This window comes from Lissotriton helveticus, chromosome 1_1, assembly GCF_964261635.1.
Source record: "Lissotriton helveticus chromosome 1_1, aLisHel1.1, whole genome shotgun sequence".
Classification (NCBI taxonomy): Eukaryota; Metazoa; Chordata; class Amphibia; order Caudata; family Salamandridae; genus Lissotriton; species Lissotriton helveticus.
The window spans coordinates 747,586,824-747,611,422 of record NC_136057.1 but is presented as its reverse complement, the minus strand read 5'-3'; the positions used below and the strand labels follow the sequence as shown (position 1 = coordinate 747,611,422).

The 24,599-nt window shown below is 46.2% G+C and overlaps 2 protein-coding genes across 2 annotated transcripts in view; one reads left to right on the top strand and one right to left on the bottom strand.

Moving 5' to 3' along the window:
* Window positions 1-24,599, bottom strand: part of ADAMTS20 (ADAM metallopeptidase with thrombospondin type 1 motif 20) — a 1,463,844-nt gene that overhangs the window by 196,139 nt on the left and 1,243,106 nt on the right. The window lies entirely within an intron of this gene.
* Window positions 229-24,432, top strand: LOC144764209 (uncharacterized). The gene is made up of 5 exons (XM_078650298.1): window positions 229-387; window positions 23,077-23,262; window positions 23,633-23,861; window positions 23,937-24,338; window positions 24,425-24,432. The coding sequence occupies exons 1-5, from the start codon at window positions 229-231 to the stop codon at window positions 24,430-24,432; spliced, it is 984 nt and encodes a 327-aa protein (XP_078506424.1).

The window sequence follows — 24,599 nt, the reverse complement described above, 5'->3', positions numbered from 1 at the left end:
CCCTCCGGAAGTCCCACCACGCGGACATTGTTGCGGTGAGAACGTCCTTCAGAGTCCTCCACTCTGTCCTGCAGCACGTTCATGCAGTCCAGGATGTCTTGCAGGGCTGCCGCATGACTTTGGGCAACAGGCTTGAGCTCTGAGAGAGAATGATTGTGTGATTAGACTTTCTCTGCCAGTTTATGGCAATCAGCACGCAATAAAGTGAAGTCTGTGGTGACTTTGTCGATGCGTGATTCAAGGGATGCCCTGGTCTGGTCCAAAGAAGCCCCAATTTTCTCTACAGCAGCCAAGACCGAGTACAGCTTGGCTGCAAACGCCACACCAGAGATGTCAGCGGTAGTAACATCTCCTGGAAGCAAAGAGTGCAGGAGGTTGGACTTCGCGGTCAGTTGTTGTGTATGTGTGCGGAGCCGTCCCATGGTGAGCTTCTGGGCAGACAGCATTGACTTCTAGCAGATAGCGGGTATGTACTCGCATAAGCTGTGGACTTGGCACATGGCTGGGGGCCCATGCAGCATTCCCTGGCTGCCAAAAGATGAGCATCAAGGCGCAGCGATGTTCCGCGCCTAGTCGGCTCCGCCCAGAACGTGCTACATGGATATGAGTTCCTGACTAGATTGTCGCTGCAAGTGCAGACTAGTGAGAGCCACTTTGGAGGATGCTGGGCCAGCCAATTCCTTGACCTCTGAAGGGCTGGCGTCTAGACCACCTGAGCGGGTGCTCGCTAAGGGGCCAGTAGTAATAGTCGAATTGGGTCAGTGACTAAATTTGTCACTCCACTGCATGTATTCTGAGCTGTGGAGTCACTGCCATATGGCAACTGCATGAGCTGCAGGGGCGCCAAAAGCAGTGGTATCCAAACTGGGTATCAGTCTTCCACCACACAGGGCGTCAGGTCAGCGCTGCCTTGGTGCCTACGGAATTCAGCAGTCTCTACCAGTAGGGAGTTGTGAGCTGCAAGCAGTCCGACCATTTCACACACCTCTCCAGGGCTGCGACAGCAACAGGAGGGTTGAGGCCGTAGGTGCGAGCGTTTAGGGGAGGCCTTCAATTACAACCAGCAGTCAGACACACATCCCAAGTTGCTCAGCACTGCAGCGTGGTGGGGGCCACGACATGGATTCCATGATCCGGGGTGGTAGGCAGGTCGGGCGTGCAGGGCATTACGCAGGGGGTCTTGGGCCTCCAGGCGAGCAGCGCCGGTGAGTGAAGAGTGAGGCGCATAACTGCAATGGCGCCTGTCAGGCTTTTCTGCTGGACTGGGAGATGACAAAAATTGTTGTATTAGATCCAATAGGTCCCTACTAAAGAAGGTCCACAGAGGGGCCTCAGCGTTGAGGGCGACGGAGGTAGACTGAAGGCCCAGGCTCAACGCTCAGTGCCCATGCAGCAGGGATCAGGGTGGCAGCAAGCGTAGTACCTGTTGTTAAGGTGGAGTCATCAGCTTCAGTGGTAACAGCATGCTCCAGGCTGTCCGCGGCAGGGAGCCGAGTGTCAGGCCAGCACATCGTCACATTGGTAAGCCTTCTAGCCGCAGTCACTGATCACTGCAGCATCTGTGCAATGCAGGTACTACTGGACGTAGTATTACGTGGTGTCAGGTAGCCAGGGATGCTCCGAAGAGGTGGGCACTCGTCTCTGCTTTCCGCTGTGCTGTGCACAAACTTCAGGATTGTGCCACCCAAGCGCTGGTTGTCATAGCGGGTGGGCCCTTTCAAACACAGGCCTTACTGCCCACTGTCTTTACTGTCTCGGCAGCCGGAGCCGACACGCCGTTGTCCGCTGGTGTTTGGGACGGCTTGTCGTGGGGTATGTGCAGGACCTTCTGTAACGCGGACTGCACACCGGCATAAACGCTGCTCAGTGGGGTGGGCCACAGTTCTCCGCAGCAGGGCGGCGGTGGACAGGCTCACCTAAGGGTCGCCAAAAACACCAACCGTTGTAGAAGATGCAGCAGCCGATGTCGGGGGTCTCCGGGCAAAGCCACAGGAATCCGGGCAGTAGCCGTCGCCTTTCCTACTCTGAACCCACGGCAGCCAGGCCTCAGCTCCACGTATAGCTCTCCGCCGGGTAGGCCGCAGGACATCACTTGGTGGTTCTGCTACTTTCGTCCGTCTGCGGCGTGATTGAGAGACATCAGCGGGAACCGCAGGTCAGTACCATTGTGTTCCCGCATTTATTGGTGTGGATGGGTCGGATTCAGGATTCTGGACAGGGGATCAGAGGGATGCATTGCGGAGCACTAGCAAGTAGCGTCCACCATGTTGGCTCGCTAGCCACGCCCCTGGGGATGGTAACTTCTCTTACTGCCCCATTGGGATTACTGTGGCATTAGTAACTAGTAACAAGGGTCTGAATGCTGACAGGAATTTTAAAAGAAAAGTTTTGGTAGATCTTGGTCCAGGCATAATGTGGTAAAAAGGTTTGAATAATCCTGTGTCAGAGTGGCGACCAACAGAGTAACATTAAGGAACCCAAGATTTTTCGCTCTCCAGTGGTAGTCGTAAGAGATGAGGAACGATAAAATGTTGTGTTTGGGATGTCTATCATTTCCCACAACTTGTGCTTAGTATAGTTGTCCAATTAAAGCCCCCTCACTTGGCAATAACGGTGCCACCAATCAGTCTATACATCAGCAGTTGTGAATGTTGTAGTCACATATGTTATAGATTCACCATGTGGATGTTACATACAAGAAGTCAGTCAGAATGCAAAGATTTAAATATTACACCTGCCCCTAACACCCAAGTGTGCATAACTTGTTGAAAAGTATGAACTGTTTTACTTAAATGTTTGCAGGGAACACAAAAGGACACATTCCTTTAACCCCGTAGGTGTCTGGCCTTTCCCCCAGTACTTTGCTCTTTTTTTTAGGTCGAGCATCAGTGCGCATGCGCTGTCTGCAAGACTTCCTGTAAACACTCTACAGCGTGTAATTTCAGCTGCAGCCTGCTATTGGTTCATAGCTTCATTGCTTTTGTTTACTGGCTCCATGTTGGCCGGTACTCCAGATACATCACTTCCATTTGGAAGCCAGGAGCACCGGCCAACTACAGTTTCATTACACTTTCCTATTGTAGTTATTCATGGACTACTTTGATATTTGTTTAAACAAGCACCCCATTCCAAACTTTATCTTTAATGGTGGCACGCTACATTCTTTAGACTGGGCTAATCTAAACAAAGGTGTGCGGTCGCTATTAAAGTGAAAGCGCGGAATGGGGTGCTTTTTAAAAAAAAAAAGCATTTGTTTATCGACTTGAGAAACAAATGCTTTTATTTGTAAAAGCGCACCATTCTGCGCTTTCACTTTAATAGCGTCTGCGCACCTTTGTTCTGACGAGACCACCACCAGTACCACCACCAATACCACCAGCCACCAGTACCTCACCAATACCACCAGCCACCAGTACCACACCAATACCACCAGTACCAGTACCACCACCACCAGTACCACCACCAGTACCACCCCCAGTACCACCACTACCACCAGCACCATCACCACCAGTATCACCACCAGTACCACCACCACCAACAGTACCACCACCAGTACCACCACCACCACCACAAGTACCACCACCACCACTACCAGTACCACCACCACCAGTACCACCACCACCAGAACTACCACCAGTACCACCACCAGTACCACCACCACCACAAGTACCACCACCACCACTACCAGTACCACCACCACCAGTACCACCACCACCAGAACTACCACCAGTACCACCTCCAGTACCACTAACACCATCACCAGTACCACCACCAGTATCACCAGTACCACCACCACCACCACCAGTACCACCACCACCACCAGTACTACCACCACCACCAGTAGCACCACCACCAGTACCACCATCAGTACCAGTAATACCAGTACCACCAGTACCAGTACCACCAGTACCACCACCAATACCATCACCACCAGTACCAGTATCACCAATACCATCAGTACCACCACCAATACCACCAGTACAATTACCACCACCAACACCATCAGTAGCACCACCAATACCACCAGTACCATCACCAATACCACCAGTACCACTACCATCAATACCACCAGTACCACCAGTACCAGTGCCACTGCCACCAGTACCAGCACTAGCACCACCATCACCAGCACTACCAGTACCACCACCACCAATACCACCAGCAATATCACCACCAATACCACCACCTCAGTGCCTCTAGCTCACTAGTAATAGCAGGGGCTCTGTACAAGGCCAGAGCTGCAGCCAAGACCATCCCTCCCTCCCTGCATGCATGCCATGAAGCACAGCCTGCCCTGCACCAGGAGGTGAAGCCAGGGCCCTACTACTGGTGGAGTGTTTATGAGGCCAATGACAGCAATGACATTACGTAATCCCACACTGCACACTCAAATCATGGAGAGGGCAGGAAATAACCCCCCTCCCGCTCTTCCTCCTGCACCGCAGGAGTGTAATCCCAATGCGAAAGGTGTTGGAGCGCTTTGTTAGTGTTTATAGCTCGGATCATATTAACTCTCACTTCACACTTTGTATCTATGTAATTTAAAAGACTTACACATCTTCTTCACTGCAGTATTTATAACTAATTTGAAGACGTCGCAGGCCGGTCTCTTCCTCTAATATTTACAATCTAACGGTCGAGAAGGCCCTTTATATGCAATGCAATAGGTCTGGCATTTGCGAGAGTTTAAGCTATTAGTATTGCAAATGACAATGCCTTTTATTTATGTTTTTAAACCCAAAACATAAATAAAAGGCAATGTCATCGGGTGAATGCGAGGCCTATTGTATTGCAAATGCTTGTTTATATTGGGGGCAGTTTGTGCTTTTTTTTTTTTTTTTAAATGATATGAAGGCCAAATATCAATAAAAAAGGTTTGTTGTGCAAAGAACACCCTCTTCCCAGTTTCCAAGAACAGACAGTGTTATAAAATATTCTTTCTCCTCACAGTTTTTGTTATTTACTATCTGGTGTTCAATATTTTGCAGTTTTTACCTACTTGGAGTTTGAGGGGGGAAAGGTATGAAACCGAAGGTTTAACTCAGAAAGCTACACAAATCTGAAAACTAGACACACTTCTGAATACATCAAGAGGTCATTTGTGTCGATAGCTCAGAGGTTTCCCAAAGAATCTAGGGCCAGATGTAGGTGGCCATTTACCGGCCGGTAACTGCCGATTTCGGCCGTTACCGACCGGTAAATGGGTAATTGGGATGTAGGGGGCCAATTTTACCAAATCGGTAAATTTACCGATTCGGTAAATTTACAGATTCGGTAAAATACCGAATCGGTATTTTACCGATTCGGTAACTTCTAGATGTAGGTGGGACTCTTCTGAGTCCCAAAGGCCTTTCAGATTCGGTATTTTACCACCCAATCCAATTGGGTGGTAAAATACCGAATCCAGGTGTGCATGCACATGTGTGCATGCACAACTATGCCATGTGACAGACTGTGTGCCACATGGCACACATGCCTGTATTTGGGGTGCTAGAGGGTGTCAAAGTGACACCCCCTGCACCCTTGCTGGAATCGTTATTTACCGAATCGGTAAATACCGATTCGGTAATGCCCATTGATTCCTATGGGCTTCAATGCCCATAGGAATCAATGGGCATTACCGAATCGGAATTTACAGAATCGGTAAAAACCGAATCTTAACGATTCGGTATTTACCGATTCTGTAATACCTACATCCCCCCCCCCTCTATTTTACCACTTCTTAAATACCGAATCGGTAAAATTCGGTATTTAAGAAGTGGTAAAATGAAATTACCTACATCTAGGCCCTAATCGTTAAATAAAAAAATAGTGAAAAGTAAAGAGGAAAAAACTGAAATAGGTGAAAAAGTTTTCATTTGTAATTTCAACTAAGCTGGGGATTTTAATGATTCTCCATCGTGTTTTGGCCATGCAGCAACTCATAAGATGCTATCTAATATAAAAAAATGGGTCGAAGGAAAGCTATGTATTTCTGAAATGTGCCCAAGAATCTGAGTTTAGGAATGGGAATGGCACAACTCTGAATTTCGTATTACCCATAATACCAGCTGATCACGAGTTTTTTTTTACATAAAATGTTCTTTTGTGAACACAGACTTACATTTTGAAGTAAAATATATTATGACATTCAATAGATATTAACAAACGTCCTACTATGCTGTATTGATACACTTATCCCAATAAAAACAGTACCCCATGTGTGTGTGGACCGATCGCCTGTGACAGGAAAGGCAGCATTCCAAACTTCTGATAAAAACTGGACCCCACTTATATGAGGGGGCCTATCACCTGTAGCTGGAACTGTTAAAAAAATTGGAACAGTTTGAAGTTAGTGTAGATTCAATGTGGTCTTTATGTGGATACAGTATTGATCCATTTCTATCTAGTGCTTTAGGACAACCCACACATGAGGGAGCGGGGGGGGGGGGGGGTTGGGGGGGCATTTTTGCATTAGAAGTGCTGGAATGCTGGGTCTTAAGACCTTTACCGTTGACTGGAAGGGCCAGAAATGTCGGTCACATAAATATGAGAAAAGGTTTGTTTTTTAAAACCTAGTTTGATATTTGCAGGGCATTCTGTGTAAGAAGATATGTTGTTATCCATGCAAGCCAAACCACTCTAACTGCCATAGGTTTCAGAAATGGCTAAGATTGGTAGAGTTCACAGGGTTCCGGCTGACTCTCGGCTGAAATGTTGTAGCCACCCCACGAAAAGAGAAATGAAAATAAGTGTCATTACCATAAGCAGGAAGGCCCAACGGAGGAAACCGACAGGCTGATAGGGGAATATGGCCCTAGGCAGGGGGCAGCGAGTACCCCGTGGCCCATAAAAACTAAGCCCAGAGGCCACAAATACCTCGCTAACAAAAGGAAGGGTGGCAAAGGAGGGCACATCCCCAACAAGCCCAAATTAGACAAATTCTCAAGACAGAAGAACCAAGAGGGCGCAAACAACCAAATGGAGCCAACCCAACTGCAATTCCAAGCAGCGGCCGAACAAGGTGACATTACTCTACATGGCAAAAAAACAAAAGAGGTAGCCTGAGAACGCAAGTTTTGGGGGGAAATCCAATCCAGAGAAAATACAATAAAGAACACAAGGGAAGACCCACATTTAAAATTTATATGAATGGATAATAACTCTGGATATAAAAGTGTCATCCACAGAAAGGGATAATTTTACAATTGTTTATTCATCTTACTATCAAAATTCATTTCTTTTTCTTGTATAAATATTTTTTAGTACATTGATATAGACCAACAATAAATAACATTCCTATATACATTAGGCAAATAGTCACAAAACAATATATACAATAGAGTGAAGAAACATGAGAGCCCTGAGATAAAGAGAACATACACTATCAAAACTATACAAATGACCAACTCACCTATACATAGAAAAGACAATGTGAACATCAAGACATCATAAAGAAAAAAGAATACATGACAAACAATTTGCATTATACAAAAAATACATAAAATGTGCACCACATGTAACGAAGTTCACACACCGTCATGCAGGGAAGCAGGGTGGGTTGTTATTTTTTCTGAATAGTTATAGTAATGGTTAGGTTGATAAGGAATCACAACTAGATATCTCTCTTGATAAACCACAGACGGAGCAACACTTGAACAGAAATCCGATGTCTCCTACAAGTCGACTACAACACTCCGACCAAACAAGCACCATAGCCAAGCAGCAGGTACTGCCAGTATGTGAAACACTAACCTGTGGTCACCCCAATAAGGACCATGACAAATCAAAGTAAACATGACGGGAAGACTGAGAAATCACTTAAATTTCTCTCCTTGAATGTCAATGGATGGGAGATGAAATCAAAAGGGGAATAGTCATCCAATATATTAAGAGACACCAGCCTGATGTAGTCCTCCTAAAAGAAACTCACTTAATTGGACACACATGCAACGCATTCAACAGATGGGGATATAAATTGGTCACACACTTTGGCTTCACTTCAGGGTCCAGAGGAACAGGCATACTCCTACACAGCAGTTTCCCCTTCTTAGTAGACAAAAAACCAACATAGACGAACATGGCCACTTTGCAGCCGTATCAGACAGCTGGGAGGGCAAGGGTTTTAACATTGTGTCAGTGCATGTCCCCCAGCACTACACAAGACAGCACTAGCAGACATGAGCATGATCATAATGAACTTCCTGGTGGGAGGTATGATACTAGGAGGGGACTTCAATATGACATTCTGTGAACAAGAGGACCCACTACCACCTAGCAGCACACCTCACCCCAGATCTCACTTGAATGGTTTTTTGGACGCATTTGGGATGGTAGACGTATGGGGCAAAAATAATCCTTTCACACAGCAGTATACATTCTACTCCGGGACCCACAATAGCCATTCTCGAATAGACCACATCATTACACTGGCTGACCAGTTCCCAAATTTCCAAGAAATAACACACCTAGCAAGAGGTATTTCAGACCACTCCCAGATCTGGGCACGCTACTCTCTGGGGACAGTACCCAAGTGCAAGATAATAATCAATGGTAACTCAGGGTCCCCCATATTAAGACTAGTCTCACTGGGTCCACAGACAATTACTTTAAAGAAAATGAAGGATCTGTGTACTTTCCTCAGATACTCTGGGAGGCGCTTAAAGAGTGATAAAGGGAAAAGCATTCTCATTAATAACAGGTCATAAGAAAAGAAGAAACAGCTAGAAGAGCTTGAGAGAGAACTACTACACTGTGATTGCAACCTCACACTTAACTCAGATGACTTAAGCAAACACACACTTGAGGTTAAGATACTAAAATACACCACCCTGGCCTCAGAGTTGGCCAGAGCTCAACACCTCACTACGAAACACAAAATGTATGAACACGAGGACAAGGCCGGGAAACTCCTCGCATGGCTAGAACAGTGGGAAAAAGCATACCACTGGGTAAGCACTCTAACAATAGATAGCTCAACAATATCTGACCCTCAGGAACTAGCGGAGGACTTCGCTTCCCATTTCACGAACCTATATTCCCCTACTGCACCAGCTACAGCCGAAGAGACCAAAGCATTCTTAGCTGACCTCCCCATGCTAATGCTCTCTATTAGAGGAGCGGCAACAGTTTGATGCCGATCTCACTGACGACAAAAGTAAAACAGCAATCCAAAGTATACAATCAGGGAAAGCGATGGGGGCCTAATGGCCTACTGACAGAATTCTATAAATTAAGAGCCACTAAAATACCCCATTTCTACAGCAAATGTACCTAGAAAATAAGCAAGAGGGCATCCCACCCAGTGATCGGAGACCAGCCTCCTACTGTCCCATTTCACTGCTCATCGCAGAGGTTAAAATTCTGCAGAAAATACTCGCAACGTGGTTGCTCCAGGTCGTGACCAGGCTAGTACACCCAGACGCAACACAGCCCTAAATTTGCAAAATCTTCCTGGGGTGATGGGGTGAAGGGGCACGATTAAAGAAGACGCAGTAATATTGTCCTTGGACGCACGCATGGCCTTCAATACCATCGAATGGCCCTATATGTTCGTGGTGCTAGAACAAATAGGAATTGGGCCCCAGTTTATGGCCGGGATCCGCCTGTTACATGCAGGTCCACTTCTGCAAGTGGTGGTCACTGGTCATATAACCCAGAAGTTTTCTCTGCAGCTTGGCACAAGGCAAGTATGCCCCTTGTCATCCATTTTATTTGCCATTGTCCTAGAGCCACTAGCGACCTGGAAACGTGGGGACCCATTGATACGCAGTCTGAAATCGATGGGGGGATGGGAAGACAGAGTCTCCCTGTATGCCGACAACATTCTTATTTACGCGGGATCACCACAGGCTTCAATCAATAAAATTCTACAAATCTGCACCAACTTTGGGAAGTATTCAGGATACTCCATAAACTTGCCAAAATCCACCATATGCATATTAAGGGACCCCCAAACTGTGAAGCAACAGTAGTGACAGGGGGTTTCCGATATTTAGGGACATTTGTAACGGCCGATACTGACCTCTTCTTTGCTCACAATCTCATGGGTCCGATTAACACGTTTGCAAGATGACATGCGCCACTAGAGATCCATGCCCCTGTCCCTGCTTCGCCAAGCGACCCTCTTCAAAATGATGGCTCTACCTAGGTTCCTCTATACCCTACAAAATACTCCATACAAGGTCCCAGAGACCTACTTCAACATGATAGAAGGGGAAATTAGGACATTACTATGGGATGGTCAGCCACCACGGATATCCGTTCACAAATTCACCTGGGATGGTTTGACTGTGGAATGGCACTGCCCGATGTGAGTGCATACTATTGAGCCGCCCAGCTAATGGTCACAAATCATTTGGTACACCACCCAGAGGACGACCCAGCGTATCGGATGGATAGATGGATCATTGGTCCAAGGGGCTACAAAATCTCCTTATATATTAATCCTAACCACAAACATCTGACAGGCCCGACAGAGCAGACAATCTCCCAAGACCTGCCAGAGGCCACCCCGCTACAGGACAGACTGCTTACAGATCACATGACTCGGAAAGCCATCTCCATAACGTATCAAAAAATAATCAGTAACCTCCCTGATCCACTTACACGACTACTCACAGTGGCAGACAGACTTAGGAGACCTCAAGGAAGATGAGTGGCGACAAGCGTTGTCCTCCCCACGGGAAGTAACGATAACATCTCGACTTAGATTGATACAGCTCAATGTATTATTCCTGTGAAACTATGGTGAAAAGGCAGAAAAAGGAAAATGCACTATGTAACAGGAATTGTACCCAGGTGGGCACATACTACCACATAATATGGGAATGCCCAATAATCCGTCAGTACTGGAAGGGGGTAACATCACAGCTACGACAGGTTTGTGGAAAGGAACTTTCACTCCAGCCGAGGCTATGTCTCCTCAATATATAGGAGGCAATGGACTTGACTCGCACAGAACAAACATGGGCAACTCTGGGGATGGCAATAGAGAAGTGAAATATTGCCCGTAGTTGGGGATTACAGGAGGCACCATCAATCGAGGGATAGAAGCAAGATATGGACTGGTGCATGCTGGCTGAAAAAAACGGTCTTTGTAAATAGGGGATGCCCCCGGAAGTGGGATTGAAGTGGGGAAACTGGAATGCTCATAGGTGATTTATGTGTTTTTCTCCTTCACTATAAAGAAATTGACTTGGAGGGCGGAGGGATACGCTAGATGTAAATGACGATGGAATTTAATGGGTGCAAGTGTCCAGTACTGTCAGCAATAATATTTCGAACACCAACTTTATAACTATCTCATAGAATGTGAATAACTTTGAATGTTGTGTGATTTCAACTTTAATAAAAAAGATATTTTGGTGTCATTAGGCATGTTTGTGATGGTTGCATGGCATTCTAGGCAACAAAACAAGCTGAGATCCATGTAAGCCATGCTTGAGTATTTTAGTCATATTTTGACATTTTCAGGGCATTCTGGGTAAGAATATGTGCAGGTATCAATGCAAGCCACTTCGTCTTAAATTCTTATGGATATTTTTTTTCAGAAATGCCCAAGATCGATCAAGTTCCCTGGGTACTGGCCGACCCAAGGCCAAACTATTTCCACCATGCCGTGCGGATATATAAACAAAACTGGGTGTCTTTAGGCATATACAGGGCCGGACTGGCCATAGCAGGCACCGGGCAATCCCCCAGTGCGCCGCACGGTAGGTGCCAGTTTTGGGCCCCTGGGGGCCGTTTTTGTTACAGGGCCGTTTTTGCAGCATAGCTGCAAAATCGGCCCTGTACCAAAATCGTCAGAAACCCGGACCTGGCAAAGAGCTCAGCGGCACCCCCAACACCCCCCCCCCCTGGGGAGAGGGTGGGCAGGGGTGGCACTTTGCCAGGGCCGGTTTTGGTTCCCAATCTGGCCCTGGGCATATATGGTGTCGAGAGTTCTCTCTCAGACCGTAAGGGAAGCTCTTCTCCTGAGGCCCGATTTTGGGCCTATAAAAGGGAATCCCTCTGCTGTGAACACCAAAAGAAATTCCTGCTCTTAGTGCCCGGACATACTTCTGTTTTTAAGAAGGTGTTAATAGAAGATGTTGGTCTTGAAATTTCTATGCGTGGCTCTGGAGAGCTTATTCTTCTTCCGTATGTTGTTTTGCTTTTTCAGTTTTGAAAATGACCATCTTTTGCATTGTACTCTCCCAGATATTGGCCTTCTTTACCTGAACCCGTTTTTGTTGGTCGTAGGACTTTGAGCACTTTACTCATGTGGTAAAGTACTTGTGCTGTCCCTTTTAAACATGAGAAAATTGTCAAACATTTAATTGTCACATTTAATCTACGTATACGACCCTAGTGTAGGGTACTACATGTACCCGGGGCCTATAAATTAAATTTCTAAAAGTGGTCTGCAGCGCTCAGTCTGCCACCACCCTAAGTAGCACTGTAAAACATGTCTCCCGGGCATGCCGTTGCAGCCTGTGTGGGCAGTTTTGAACTGCCATTTCGACTTGGCAAAATGAACCTTTTTCCTAAACCTTAGCTTTTAATAATTGTAAATCACCCCTAAGGTAGGCCCTAAAAGCCCATAAGGCAGAGTGCTAGGTATTTAAAAAGGAGGACATGTATACTTTAAGTTTTACATGTCCTGGCAGTGGAAACCTACAAGTCGTTTTTTACTGTGGCAAGGCTGGCTCTCTCATAGGAAAATATTGGATTACATTATAACAATTTATAACGCTTAACTTCAGCTTACGAGCAGCTAGAACCATGACTCAAGGACTCATTTTAATAGTAATTTAAAATCCAATTTAATGGTCAAGTCAGATTTTAAATTACTATTTTAGGAAGTTATCATTTCTGTGTGTAAACCAAATGTGCCTTTCTGCAAGTGTTCAGTATCACCTGTCTATTAACAATTTTCCTGTGGTGTTATGTGCATTGCTCTCAGAAAGTGGACAAAAGGCTTGGGTGTGGAGAGGTAATTTTCTTCCTTGAGCGGGATGGCCTGGGGCTGTGCTCAGAGCCTTCCTCAGCTTCAACGTTTTTCTACCCTGTTACTGGCAGATGAAGTTCACAACTAGTCTTGCCTCACTTTGTCTTCCTAGTCAGCTTGACTCCAAACCCAGTAGGTGAAGGAGCTACCCCAGAACTGGTTTGTGTGTGACCACAAGGGCGTGTTTGGCTATTATCGTAACCATACCACTGGGTGCGCACAGGGAACTCTGACCAGGGGAAGAAGAGTTCAACCATGTTGGATTTAAGTAGAGAAGGACATTTAGGAAGTGCTGTAATAGTGGGTACAGTCACCCCTGGGAATGTTTACCTCATTGGTGAGGGAGTGACAAGGAGTTTCCACCACCCACAGGCTACACTGGGCATAACGTAGCATCCCCAGTACCACCTCAGAAGAACCCAAAGAAAAACTGGACCTGTTTGCCTTGAACCCAGGACCCCAGAAGTGACTTTGAGGGTCAGTTGGCGGTGCTCCTGTTTGAACTACAGGGACACAACAAGCTTCCAGAGGCCTTTCCTGTAAATTCCTATCTGATTAATTCTAACTGGAGCTGCCCTGGACCATGTTACTGGCCTCTGCTGCAGTGAGCCTTAACTCTCAAGGTCCCTGAGGTCCTGGGCCCTTGGCTTAAACCTGGGCCTTATAAACCTTTTGGCAACTTTTTGCTCTGAGAACGGACAGTGGACTAGGACCAGCATACCAAGCCAATCCAACAAAGGTGCATCGCTGCTACACCAAAGATTTAGGTTGCTCCCCCTACATTCTCCGTAGCAGCAAATTTGATCCAGCAGGACCTTGCGGAGAAGGTATTCAGTCTGTGGAGGCTTCTTCAACTACAGCTTGGCCCTATTAGAAGAATCAGAGCTACAAAAAAGTAATTAAGTCTCAAGGTAGAAACCTTCCAAAAGGACTTTCCCTGGGTGCGGTATTCAAATTCTATCTGTTCGGAGCTGTCCCACCACAATTCATCAGCATAATCATGACCTCGTTCAGGGGTTATCCAAAGAAGTGGAGCTCTATTCGGCCACGGCCTGCTGCCTTGCCCTGCTGAGGATTTGTGACTTCCATTTCAGAGACTAAGTCAGGAGGTAAAGCTTTTCACCAGGACAAACCTGATCCCTGTATCAGAGCGTGCTCCATCGCGGATTGCCTTAACATTTGACTTTGTCCCTGTCAAGTGCAACCCGATTGCCACGGTTGACGCTTAACACTTTTTGGAGCTATTTTGACCCTTCAATTTTACACATTCATAACTTCGGTTCTACTTATTGAATTTTTGTTATTTTGGCTTAATTGTATTTATGAAAGTGTACTTTATTTTTCCTAAATTGGTTTAGGATTTTTCTTGTTTTGTGTTCTCGCTCTATTTCTGATTGAGTACTGCATAAGTACTTTCCACATTGACTCTAACTTAAGGCTGACTGCTTTTGTATCAAGCTACTGGAGGGTTAAGCCCAAGTTAATGTAGTGACTTTTCGGGTTCAACCTGACAAGGATTGTAATCATTTGAGGTGGGTTCTCATCCCCCTCAACTAATACTTACACTTCTTATATCCAGTCTCTCTAATTTTTTTGTTTTGTCCCCATTTACCCAAACAATCATGTGAGCTTCTCTGTTAAAAAACAACAGCCTTAGATCCAAGATTGAAGTTCAGACACCATACTAAAATGCTCCCCTCATTGCGAAAGTAGATATTGTCCTACTTAACCTTGCTTTTGTGGGACTGATTGTTGTGGTAGATTGGTCTAAAGTAAAGGAGAAAGCTTTTTTGACTAGCTCAATCAGGGAGAGATGCCTACTTGCCTTCTCCACCAAAAAGGCTCTACCAGTCTCCCTGATCAGGGTCTTTCACTTTAACTCATGTGGGATACGTGTTTGAGTGAAATTACTTCGACTGTGTTTGTAAGACTGCCCCATGGAATGCACCTTAGATTTTAGGCATGTGCAAACAGAAATGGTGTAGGGCTTTAAGCGAGGCTGTCCAGCTCACTGGGGCCCTGGCCAGTCTCTCTATGTACATTCCTTTTATCCTAATGTAGTGCATTCCATTAGGGTGGGGGTTATGGTATTTTCATTTGGAAGCCTTACAGCCGGGACTCTGCTAAACCACTGTCAGCTCCTCTGATTCTTTCTGTACCAGCGGAATGTGGTCAGCTGTGTGAGACCAATCAACATCTGTACTATAGATTGGTATCTTTAACTTTGCCAGTTAAACCATCCGAGAAGAGGCTCCTGTTGTTGATGGCATTGGCGTGCACTTATCGTGCAATGGGCACACAATGTTTGATTGGACGAGCTGATGAGCTCCCAGATGTTGATCTATGTAAGAGGACTTTCTGGTTAGCTCTGATGATAAATGCTTCCCTACTTTACCAGTACATTGTGCCAAAATCCCTCATGACAAAAGAAGGAGCTGTTCACGGGAAACGGCCTGAACAACGCGTGCAGAGCCACACGTGTCATTCCAACGCAAGCGCAACCATGCTTGCCTTAACCATGCATATGTGTGTTTAAGGCAATGCGCAGTCTAGAAGCTGAGATGGGCGGGCCCAGGAACAGGAAGTGTCGGGATAGGACTCGGTGAGGTAAGTGGGGCTGGATTTGGATGGACGGGGATTGTTTTTATGGGTTCTGATACTTTTTAGCGCACAGGGTTAGGGCTGGGGTGCGGGTGGTTTTTTGTGCAGGGCATCAGGGTTGCTTTTAGGGCTCATAAGGGAGTTGGGATAGTTTTTAGGGTTTGGGGGTCAGGGTAGGTTTTAGAGCTTAGTAGGGGGTCAGGTAGTTTTATGGACTAGGGGGAGGGCCGGGGTACTTTTTAGAGCTCAGGGAGGGTCAGGGTAGTTGTTAGGGCTTGGGGGGTTCAGGGTAGTTATTAGGGCTCAGGGAGGGTCAGGGTAGTTGTTAGGGCTTGGGGGGTTCAGGGTAGTTATTAGGGCTCAGGGAGGGTCAGGGTAGTTGTTAGGGCTTGGGGGGTCAGGGTAGTTTTTGGCGCTGAGGGGTTTTGGAGAAGTTTTTAAGGCTCAGGGGGGGTAGGGTTAATTTTAAGGGCTCAGGGTGGGGTCATGGTACTTTTTAGGGCTCGGGAAGGGTCGGGGTAGTTGTTGTTAAGGCTAAGGGTAGGTAGCATAGGGTGTGATCTTTACCACACATTCCTAGGGGAGACAACCATTACAACGCGGTCTTTACACCTCGATACCATTACGACGCGGTCATCACAACGCAAGTCGTTACAACGACTTGAGCTGGATGGCGCTATATACCAAGGAATAGTATGATTTACTATTTCAACACCTTCCCTACTGTTACGTAGGCTGGAGTTGGAATAGTAAATCATACTATTACTAAATCCAGCGCCTCTAGTGCAAGTCGTTGTAACGACTTGCGTTGTGATGAACGTGTCGTAATGGTATCGCGGTGTAAAGACCGCGTTGTAACTTCATACATCCATCCCTAGACCAGTTATGCCTTTACCACAAAATTGTGTGTTAAAGGCATGTGTGGTAAAGGAATGCGTTGTTCAGATGAATTTGTCGTTTAGGCAGCGTACCAGAGGCATGCGTGATTTAGCCATACGTGCCTCTGTCATACAACTGCTGTTCACAAATACAGAGGAGAAAGACTGAATTTCATTGACAGAGCTTGCACAACTGCTGTATCTGCCATATTAGGACAAGGTCTGGGTCGAAAATCTTGCTAGAAGCATAGCTGTAGAAGCATAGCTAGACTGCTTTGCCAGTAGAAAAGCCTAATCAACTGTGACAGGGGACGATGGACTGTGGCCTTCAGATGACAACCTGTCTTGAAGAATGACCTAGCAGCCCAGGTGACTGTGCGAACCTGTGGGGGCTGTTATGTGGACAGTGCTACTCCAAAATACAAGGCTGCTCAGCTGCTGGGCAGGTGGACAAGCTTACAACATTGGTGGGTCCCAGGGGAAAAGTTGCTACCTTTGAAATGGTTGGTGTGTCTGACTTCCCAATGACATCGTCAGTACTGTAAGGAAACATGGGTGACATGCTAGTTGCATCTCCAGTGAAACGATGTTGATGTTCATATTAAGTTGCTTAAGTTCCATCCCTAGGCATTGGGAAGATGAAAAGGCAGCTAGGGGAGGCTACACTGTTTCAGGAAGTACTGACCTATGAAAATCCGTCAAGCAGTTACTAAGATATCAGCATTTGAGCGCCATGTATCTTGTCTCCAGCTTTGTCTTGGCCACTAGAGTCCACGCCCCCTGATCCGAGGGCACACCCAGTGCTGAAAAAATCCCAACCACAACCAGCAGTAATTGCAGGGCCTTTTAAATACCCTGTGTAGTAAATAAGGAGTCCAGTGAATGGGCACAAGAACTAACTACCTTTAGTCCATGGACTTGCAAACTTCTGTGACTCTTTCGGCATTGGGCAACAGATGCCTTCCCTGTAAAACCCCCTTTAAGTGGCCAATGCTTGCAACACTTTTGTGTGGGCACTCCATAATGTTTGGAAGGAGGGTCTGCAGATAATTATGTGGATCTAAGGAACTGTTAGATGAAATAGATCAAAACGTCATAAAAGTCCAACTCTAATCACAACTGCAGATCATAGTCAATACCAACAAAAAGATACCACATGTCTTTGAAGCGTATCAACTGGAGTTGGGGCTGATGAGTAGTAATAAGCAAAAGACTGAGATTCAATGTGCTCTTTTTAGACTGCTGAGACCATGGGCTGTGTCCTTAGTACCAAAGTACTGCAGATAGTGCCAGTTGAATAATGTTGGTCACAGCCACGGCCCGTGCTGGTAAGAGCTGTGAGGCAGGGTGGGTGGCGGGAGGGATAGGGGGCATTTCTCTAGGCGATGAAAAATTTAATAAATAATTAGTATTCCCTTGTCATCGTCCGTTGAAATCCGGGCCCCTCCTCCCCATCACTCTAACCTGCAGGGCCGCTGCTGTTTGTTCATAAACTCCAAAGTTGAGGGAAACCAAAGGGCTTAGCTGACATGTGTTTACAGACACGTGAGGTCAGATCCCTCACTACAAAGGAGCTACAGAATCCTGTTTTAATTTACAGATTCTTATTGTATATGTTGTGTTTTGTCATAGATGTCTTTAATTATATTTACAAAGTAAAGCACTGAGTGAAGTTGTAAACGTATGTAGGGATATTACTGTCATTTGCTGTGTACTACGTGTTTAACCATCATCACTTCCTTAAGTAAAGCCTAGGATTGCTCTGCCCTTCTATCCTGAGAGTTGAATTGTCAAGAAAAGTACTTGGTAATCTCGGTTGGGGCCCAGTATAGCACAGTGGACCCAGGACACCAGGGGTATACAACTCCACTTGTCACAAATGAAGACCAGTAACCTATCATTGCCACCAAACTAAGTCTAAAAGTAAATGAAATCTCCAAGTATAACCACAGTCCAGTCCTGACCGGTAACAATGGTATCTCTAGGTTGGATTACATCAGAAAGGCACAGCAAACTCAGGCCATTATCTCAGCATGGGCACTTGATCATAATTATTCGATACATTCACAACCCCTGTGAATGAAAACAGACTAATCCAACGATCAAAGGAAGAGGCAAATCCTGCAACCCTGTGGAGTGGGGAAGTAAATTCGTTGTCAAAAAAGAGGTTTCTTTGGTGCTCTCATGGACCAAATACCTCGAAAAAATGGTTTCTGTGGACACTGAAACAGGTGTGGCACTAAGAATAATGCGAAAGCCTCGGAAACAAGCACATGTGCAGTTGATCAGGGGAGAAGAACGCCAGGCCACACAGTATTCAACACAGAGGAATTACTAATAGAATGCAGTCAACAAAACTATATTTCAAAGTATGAAAGTTCTACAGCAAAAAATGAATAGACAGCACATTGATATATGCACTATTTGTGCTGTAGAACAATGGTGAATTTTATTGGTACATCACAGTAGGTCTTAAACACAGCAGCATTGAGGACGTCTATTTTTTAGTCATTTGATGTTGATGTCATGGATCAATTTTTATTTAACATGCATTTATTTATATTTACATGTTTAGCTATCTAGACAACTTTGGTAGTTGTTGTGGAGGGGCTGCACTAAGGGCAACATGTACCAAAAATCCAGTTGCATTCCCTAAGTAATACATTTTAGGTCATCGCTATTTAAGGAATGCAAAATGGTATGTAAGAAAATAGCGATTACCTAATAGCGATTCCTACAGAGTCGCAATTGTAATTAGGTAATCGTTATTAGATACTACTACTCCATTCGTTCCTATGGTCCTAAAGGCCAGTAGGTACTAGTGGTTTTGCATTACGTAGTTTACGAATACCTAACTGGTAATCGCAAATTAGGTAATGCAAATCCAATGGTTCCCAGCACCCCACCGCCCCCCAAAAAATGTGCAAATGTAAAGCGGGTACATAGCACTTTAAATAAAAAATGCATACTTTACGGTATCAAGGGGTAGGGGTGAACAAAAGCCGCATAAATGGTTCGATTCTGCTTGCACCAGGGCCCTTAGAGCCTTAAAAATGGCCCTTAAAGCACAACCTAGGGACAGGGTTTTGGTCTCAGCATTGAGAAAAGAGTACAGGGCCGCCACAAAGTCTAGAAGGGATAGCATCAAGCAGGAGGCATGGGACCAACTAAACGACATTAACATCTTGAGAGACAGCAGGCAATTCTGGGCTGTAGTAAATCACCCTTATTTTTCAGAATCTCCAAATCTAGATACCGATTGTGTAATACCCGATGAGAAGTGGCTGGCCCACTTCAGCTCTGTTTATGGTGAGTCTGGTGCCTGTTCGCTGCCACAAAACCGTGCAGGCTTTGTGGCCACACCTATACAATTTAACAGCAGGGAAGTGGAAAAAGCAATCTGTGCCACAACAAAGAATAAAGCCCCCGGCCCAGATGGGGTACCAGCTGATTTTTATTTACATTCCCCCAAATTCTGGGCTGGTATCCTGGCTAATGTGTTCACAGCCGCAAACACCTCGCACCCCCCAAATACATGGGCTACGTCCACCATCGTGCCAATATTTAAAAAGGGTAGAAGGGATGACCCAGGGTGTTACCGGCCCATTTCTCTCCTGGATTCTGCTATTAAGATCCTGGGCAGAGTCCTTTTAGCGAGATTAAGAGATAGCCTGGAGGATCGTGGTGGCCTAGCCGATATACAGTATGGCTTTAGGGAAAAAAGGGGCACGCTAGAACAGTGCTCAAACCTGCACCTTCTGATTTCCAAGTATACGGTGGCCAAGGAGGGGACCTTGTATTTAGCATTTATGGACCTCTCCTCGGCCTTCGACTTGGTCAACAGATCAAAACTTTGGGAAATCCTAACTAATATGGGAATTGACGCCGATTTGGTGGCTTTTATAGCTTCTATGCACCAGGATTTATTCGCTGCTGTAAGAGTAACCAAAGAGGGAAGATGCACGTCAAGTTTTAGATCTCTACGGGGCGTTAGGCAGGGATGCATATTGGCCCCCCTGTTGTTTACTATCTATATAAATGACCTAGGCAAGCATTTACTCGAGGCAGCATGTGACATACCGCGTGTAGGAGAAGCTAAGATCCCTGCTCTCCTATACGCGGACGATGCTGTACTCATAGCACGCACAGGGGTATGTCTCCAAAAATTGTTGGATGCTTTTGGGACTTTTATGGACCGGTTGGACCTGAAGGTTAATGCCTCCAAATCGCACACCATGGTTGTAGGGACACAAGGGAAAAGTGGCAAGAGAGGAACTAAAACCTTCTTTTGCAAAGGGGAGATTGTGTCGGGAGTTCCCGTGTTTCCATACCTGGGAGTGCTCTTTGATTGCAGGGGTACCTGGGGCCCACAGATACGTGCAAAAAGCTTAGCGGTTACAAGAACATCTAGGGCCATCTTAAGTTTCGCTAAAAGGCTGGGACATAGACCCATGAAGGCCATCATCAAGGTTTATAACAGCAAATCCCTTCCCGTGGCCTTGTATGGTGCCTCCTTATGGGGTTACGCACGACTAGAAGAAATCCAGGTAGCCGAAAATAGTTTTTTACGCTCAGTCCTGTCCCTCCCCCAATCCTCCCCGGTTTTCTCCATCCATACAGAACTTGGTTTGGATCACATCCAGGACAAACTGAGACTGGCCCCATTAATATACTGGCTTAAGACCTGGTTAAATCCTGAACTACTGTTAAATCACACGATCATGAGGGATGTGATGAGTTTAGAGTATAGTCACAAGATACCATGGATGGCGTATTTGCACAAATCTTTTAATGAACTAGGTCGTCTAGATTTATTCACCTCCCCTTTGTGTATCACAAAGCAGGATGTGAGTCTTATAAAAAAACAGTTTATGTCTAGGGCATACATGTTGCGAGAAGAAGTCGAATTGTCAAAACCATCTGTTCGAATGCATTATTTGTCACTCCAGTCACTTGCAATTGAACCCTATTTATGTTTTGTCACTAATCCGTTTCATAGATTTTTGTTAACAAAATTCAGATTTAACACTATTCATTTTTATTTGGGCCATTTTAATACCTGGATGAAACCTGAGTTAGCTCCCCCTTGCACTTGTGACAATTTTTCTGTTCAGGACAGTTTACATTTTGTTATGTTTTGCGATTTCTTTTCCGACCAAAGGAAAAAATACCTGCTACCAGTCTTAAGAGAAGCGGGCTTCTCCCAGGTGAGACCAGCCATGTTATATTTAAAATCACTGGGTAACATCTGTATCACTTTCGCCATGGCCAATTTTCTTGTGGCAGCAACCAGAGCCAGAAGGGGCATGAATTTGGAAACTTGATGTACATAATGTGTTTTTATAAATATTTTAACGTACTGATTTTCGTCTAAATTAACTTGCTCATAAATGATATTGTTTAATTCCTTCTTAAATTGTAAATAATACTGTTTTTACGTACTTTGTATGATTTTAACAAATCGAATAAAGTTAATTTGACTGACTGACTGCATACTTTGTGCATTTTCAAAATTTGCACATGGTTACAATTGACTTAGAATCGATGGTAATAGCATTTCCTAAATGCACAGTTTGTATTTTAGAAAATGCGTGGTTAGAGAAACGCAAATTGTAATCGCAATTTTAGGTAATTGCAAAAAATTGCGTTTACCGAAAATGCACTGCCAGAACCTTTTATACACCTTAGAAAGGCTATTTTGCATTCGCAAACGGGCAAATTTAGCGACATGCACCATTTGGGAATGCAAAATACCTTGATACTTAAGGCCCTAAATCTTAATGGTAACCCATGGGGTGAATGCTATCCAATATCAGTTTATTTGATCGATGAAAAAGGTAGAACAGGTTGTTTGGGAATATTATGACATTAGCTCATTATTATGGATGATACTGGTGTCCCTCACGAACAAGTTTACCCCCTATTCACCCGTTCATACCCTTTGTCCCTATTCTTGTCTACCTTGACATGACACTGTCTTCCTATGAAATTTAGGGAGGGAGGTTACTGGCCGTGTAGTAATCACTATTAGTTATCGAAAGCGTTTCCCCATTCATGCCAAATATGCTGTAATTAATACCTTTTGTGAATTTTCACTGGGCATTGATAGTAAATATTTTATATTCTCAAACAAAAATAATAAAAACAGTTTTTTAAAGAAAGGGTATACAAAACAGAAACATTTGGTTTGCAGTTTGTTACATTGTACTGTGCTCCCCCGTTTCTCAATTCTATTCGATATTGTACTTTATAATGTATAAAATATCAAAGACATGGTGTAAAACACTTATTTTACTTTGAACACATCCTCTCATTTTTGTGATGCGTGTAATGCCTGCAATGTCTTACAAACATGGCAATTACAGAAGTATTTCAAAGACACGGTTTGATGTCAGAAAGGCAGAAAGATCAAAGTCTTCACCTGATAATGTCTACACTTGAAAAGCGTAGACATCCGAAAAGGTCTTGGGATGCGATAATGGTCTCGAGGCACGCAGGGAGCGGCGCTGCAGGTAAGAGAGTGTGTCAGAGGGAGGACACGGACGCTCCCACTCCCGCCATTGCTTGAAAACAGCTGCAGCTGTTGTCAGCGGAGCGTGATCTCCTCTACCGCTGTACTGGGAACAGATCACATCCATATGGAGGCAGCCACTCCCTCTCTGGTGCCTCATCTTCCAGGCTCTGCTAGTTCAAAGCCGCAGCACCTCCGGGCGAGCAAGGCACAGCAGTGCTGGCTCTCGCGGAGCCGTCGGTGGTTGGAACAGAGGCGGGGCACAGCAGGCGCTCAGAGAGGCTCCCGCGGGTAGAGGAAAAGTACAGCATTGCTGGCTCCCACGGAGGCTTCAGAGGGTGGAACAGAGGCACCGCACTGCTGGCTCTCACAGAGACTTCAGAGGGTGGAACATCACGGCACTGCTGGCTCTCATTGAGGCTTCAGAGGGTGGAACACAGGCACGGCACTGCTGGCTCTCACAGAGGGTGGGACAGAAGCGCGACACTGCTGGCTCTCACAGAGGCTTCAGAGGGTGGAACAGAGGCACAGTACTGCTGGCTCCCACAGAGGGTGGAACAGAGGCACAGCACTGCTGGCTCCCACGGAGGCTTGAGAGGGTGGAACAGAGGCACTGCACTGCTGGCTCTCACAGAGGGTGGAACAGAGGCACAGCACTGCTGGCTCCCACAGAGGCTTCAGAGGGTGGAACAGAGGCACAGTACTGCTGGCTCCCACAGAGGGTGCAACAGAAGCACAGCACTGCTGGCTCCCACAGAGGCTTCAAAGGGTGGAAAAGAGGCACAACACTGCTGGCTCCCACAGAGGCTTGAGAGGGTGGAACAGAGGCACCGCACTGCTGGCTCTCACAGAGGCTTCAGAGGGTGGAACAGAGGCACAGCACTGCTGGCTCCCACAGAGGGTGGAACAGAAGCACAGCACTGCTGGATCCCACAGAGGGTGGAACAGAAGCACAGCACTGCTGGCTCCCACAGAGGCTTCAGAGGGTGGAAAAGAGGCCCGGCACTGCTGGCTCCCACGGAGGCTTCAGAGGGTGGAACAGAGGCACGGCACTGCTGGCTCCCACGGAGACTTCAGAGGGTGGAACAGAGACACGGCACTGCTGGCTCCCACGGAGGCTTCAGAGGGTGGAACAGAGGCACGGCACTGCTGGCTCCCATGGAGGCTTCAGAGGGTGGAACAGAGGCACCGCACTGCTGGCTCTCACAGAGGGTGGGACAGAAGCACAACACTGCTGGCTCCCACAGAGGCTTGAGAGGGTGGAACAGAGGCACCGCACTGCTGGCTCTCACAGAGGGTGGGACAGAAGCACAGCACTGCTGGCTCCCACAGAGGCTTCAGAGGGTGGAACAGAGGCACAGCACTGCTGGCTCCCACAGTGGGTGGAACAGAAGCACAGCACTGCTGGCTCCCACAGAGGCTTCAGAGGGTGGAAAAGAGGCACGACACTGCTGGCTCCCACAGAGGCTTGAGAGGGTGGAACAGAGGCACCGCACTGCTGGCTCTCACAGAGGCTTCAGAGGGTGGAACAGAGGCACAGCACTGCTGGCTCCCACAGAGGGTGGAACAGAAGCACAGCACTGCTGGCTCCCACAGAGGCTTCAGAGGGTGGAAAAGAGGCACAACACTGCTGGCTCTC

Coding starts and splice junctions, on each gene's coding strand:
- LOC144764209 (XM_078650298.1), top strand. CDS start 229: ATGCGTGATTCAAGGGATGCCCTGGTCTGGTCCAAAGAAGCCCCAATT. Junction 388..23,076: donor GCAGGAGGTTGGACTTCGCG/GTCAGTTGTTGT, acceptor TACTGGGAACAG/ATCACATCCATATGGAGGCA. Junction 23,263..23,632: donor CTCCCGCGGGTAGAGGAAAA/GTACAGCATTGC, acceptor TGGCTCCCACAG/AGGCTTCAGAGGGTGGAACA.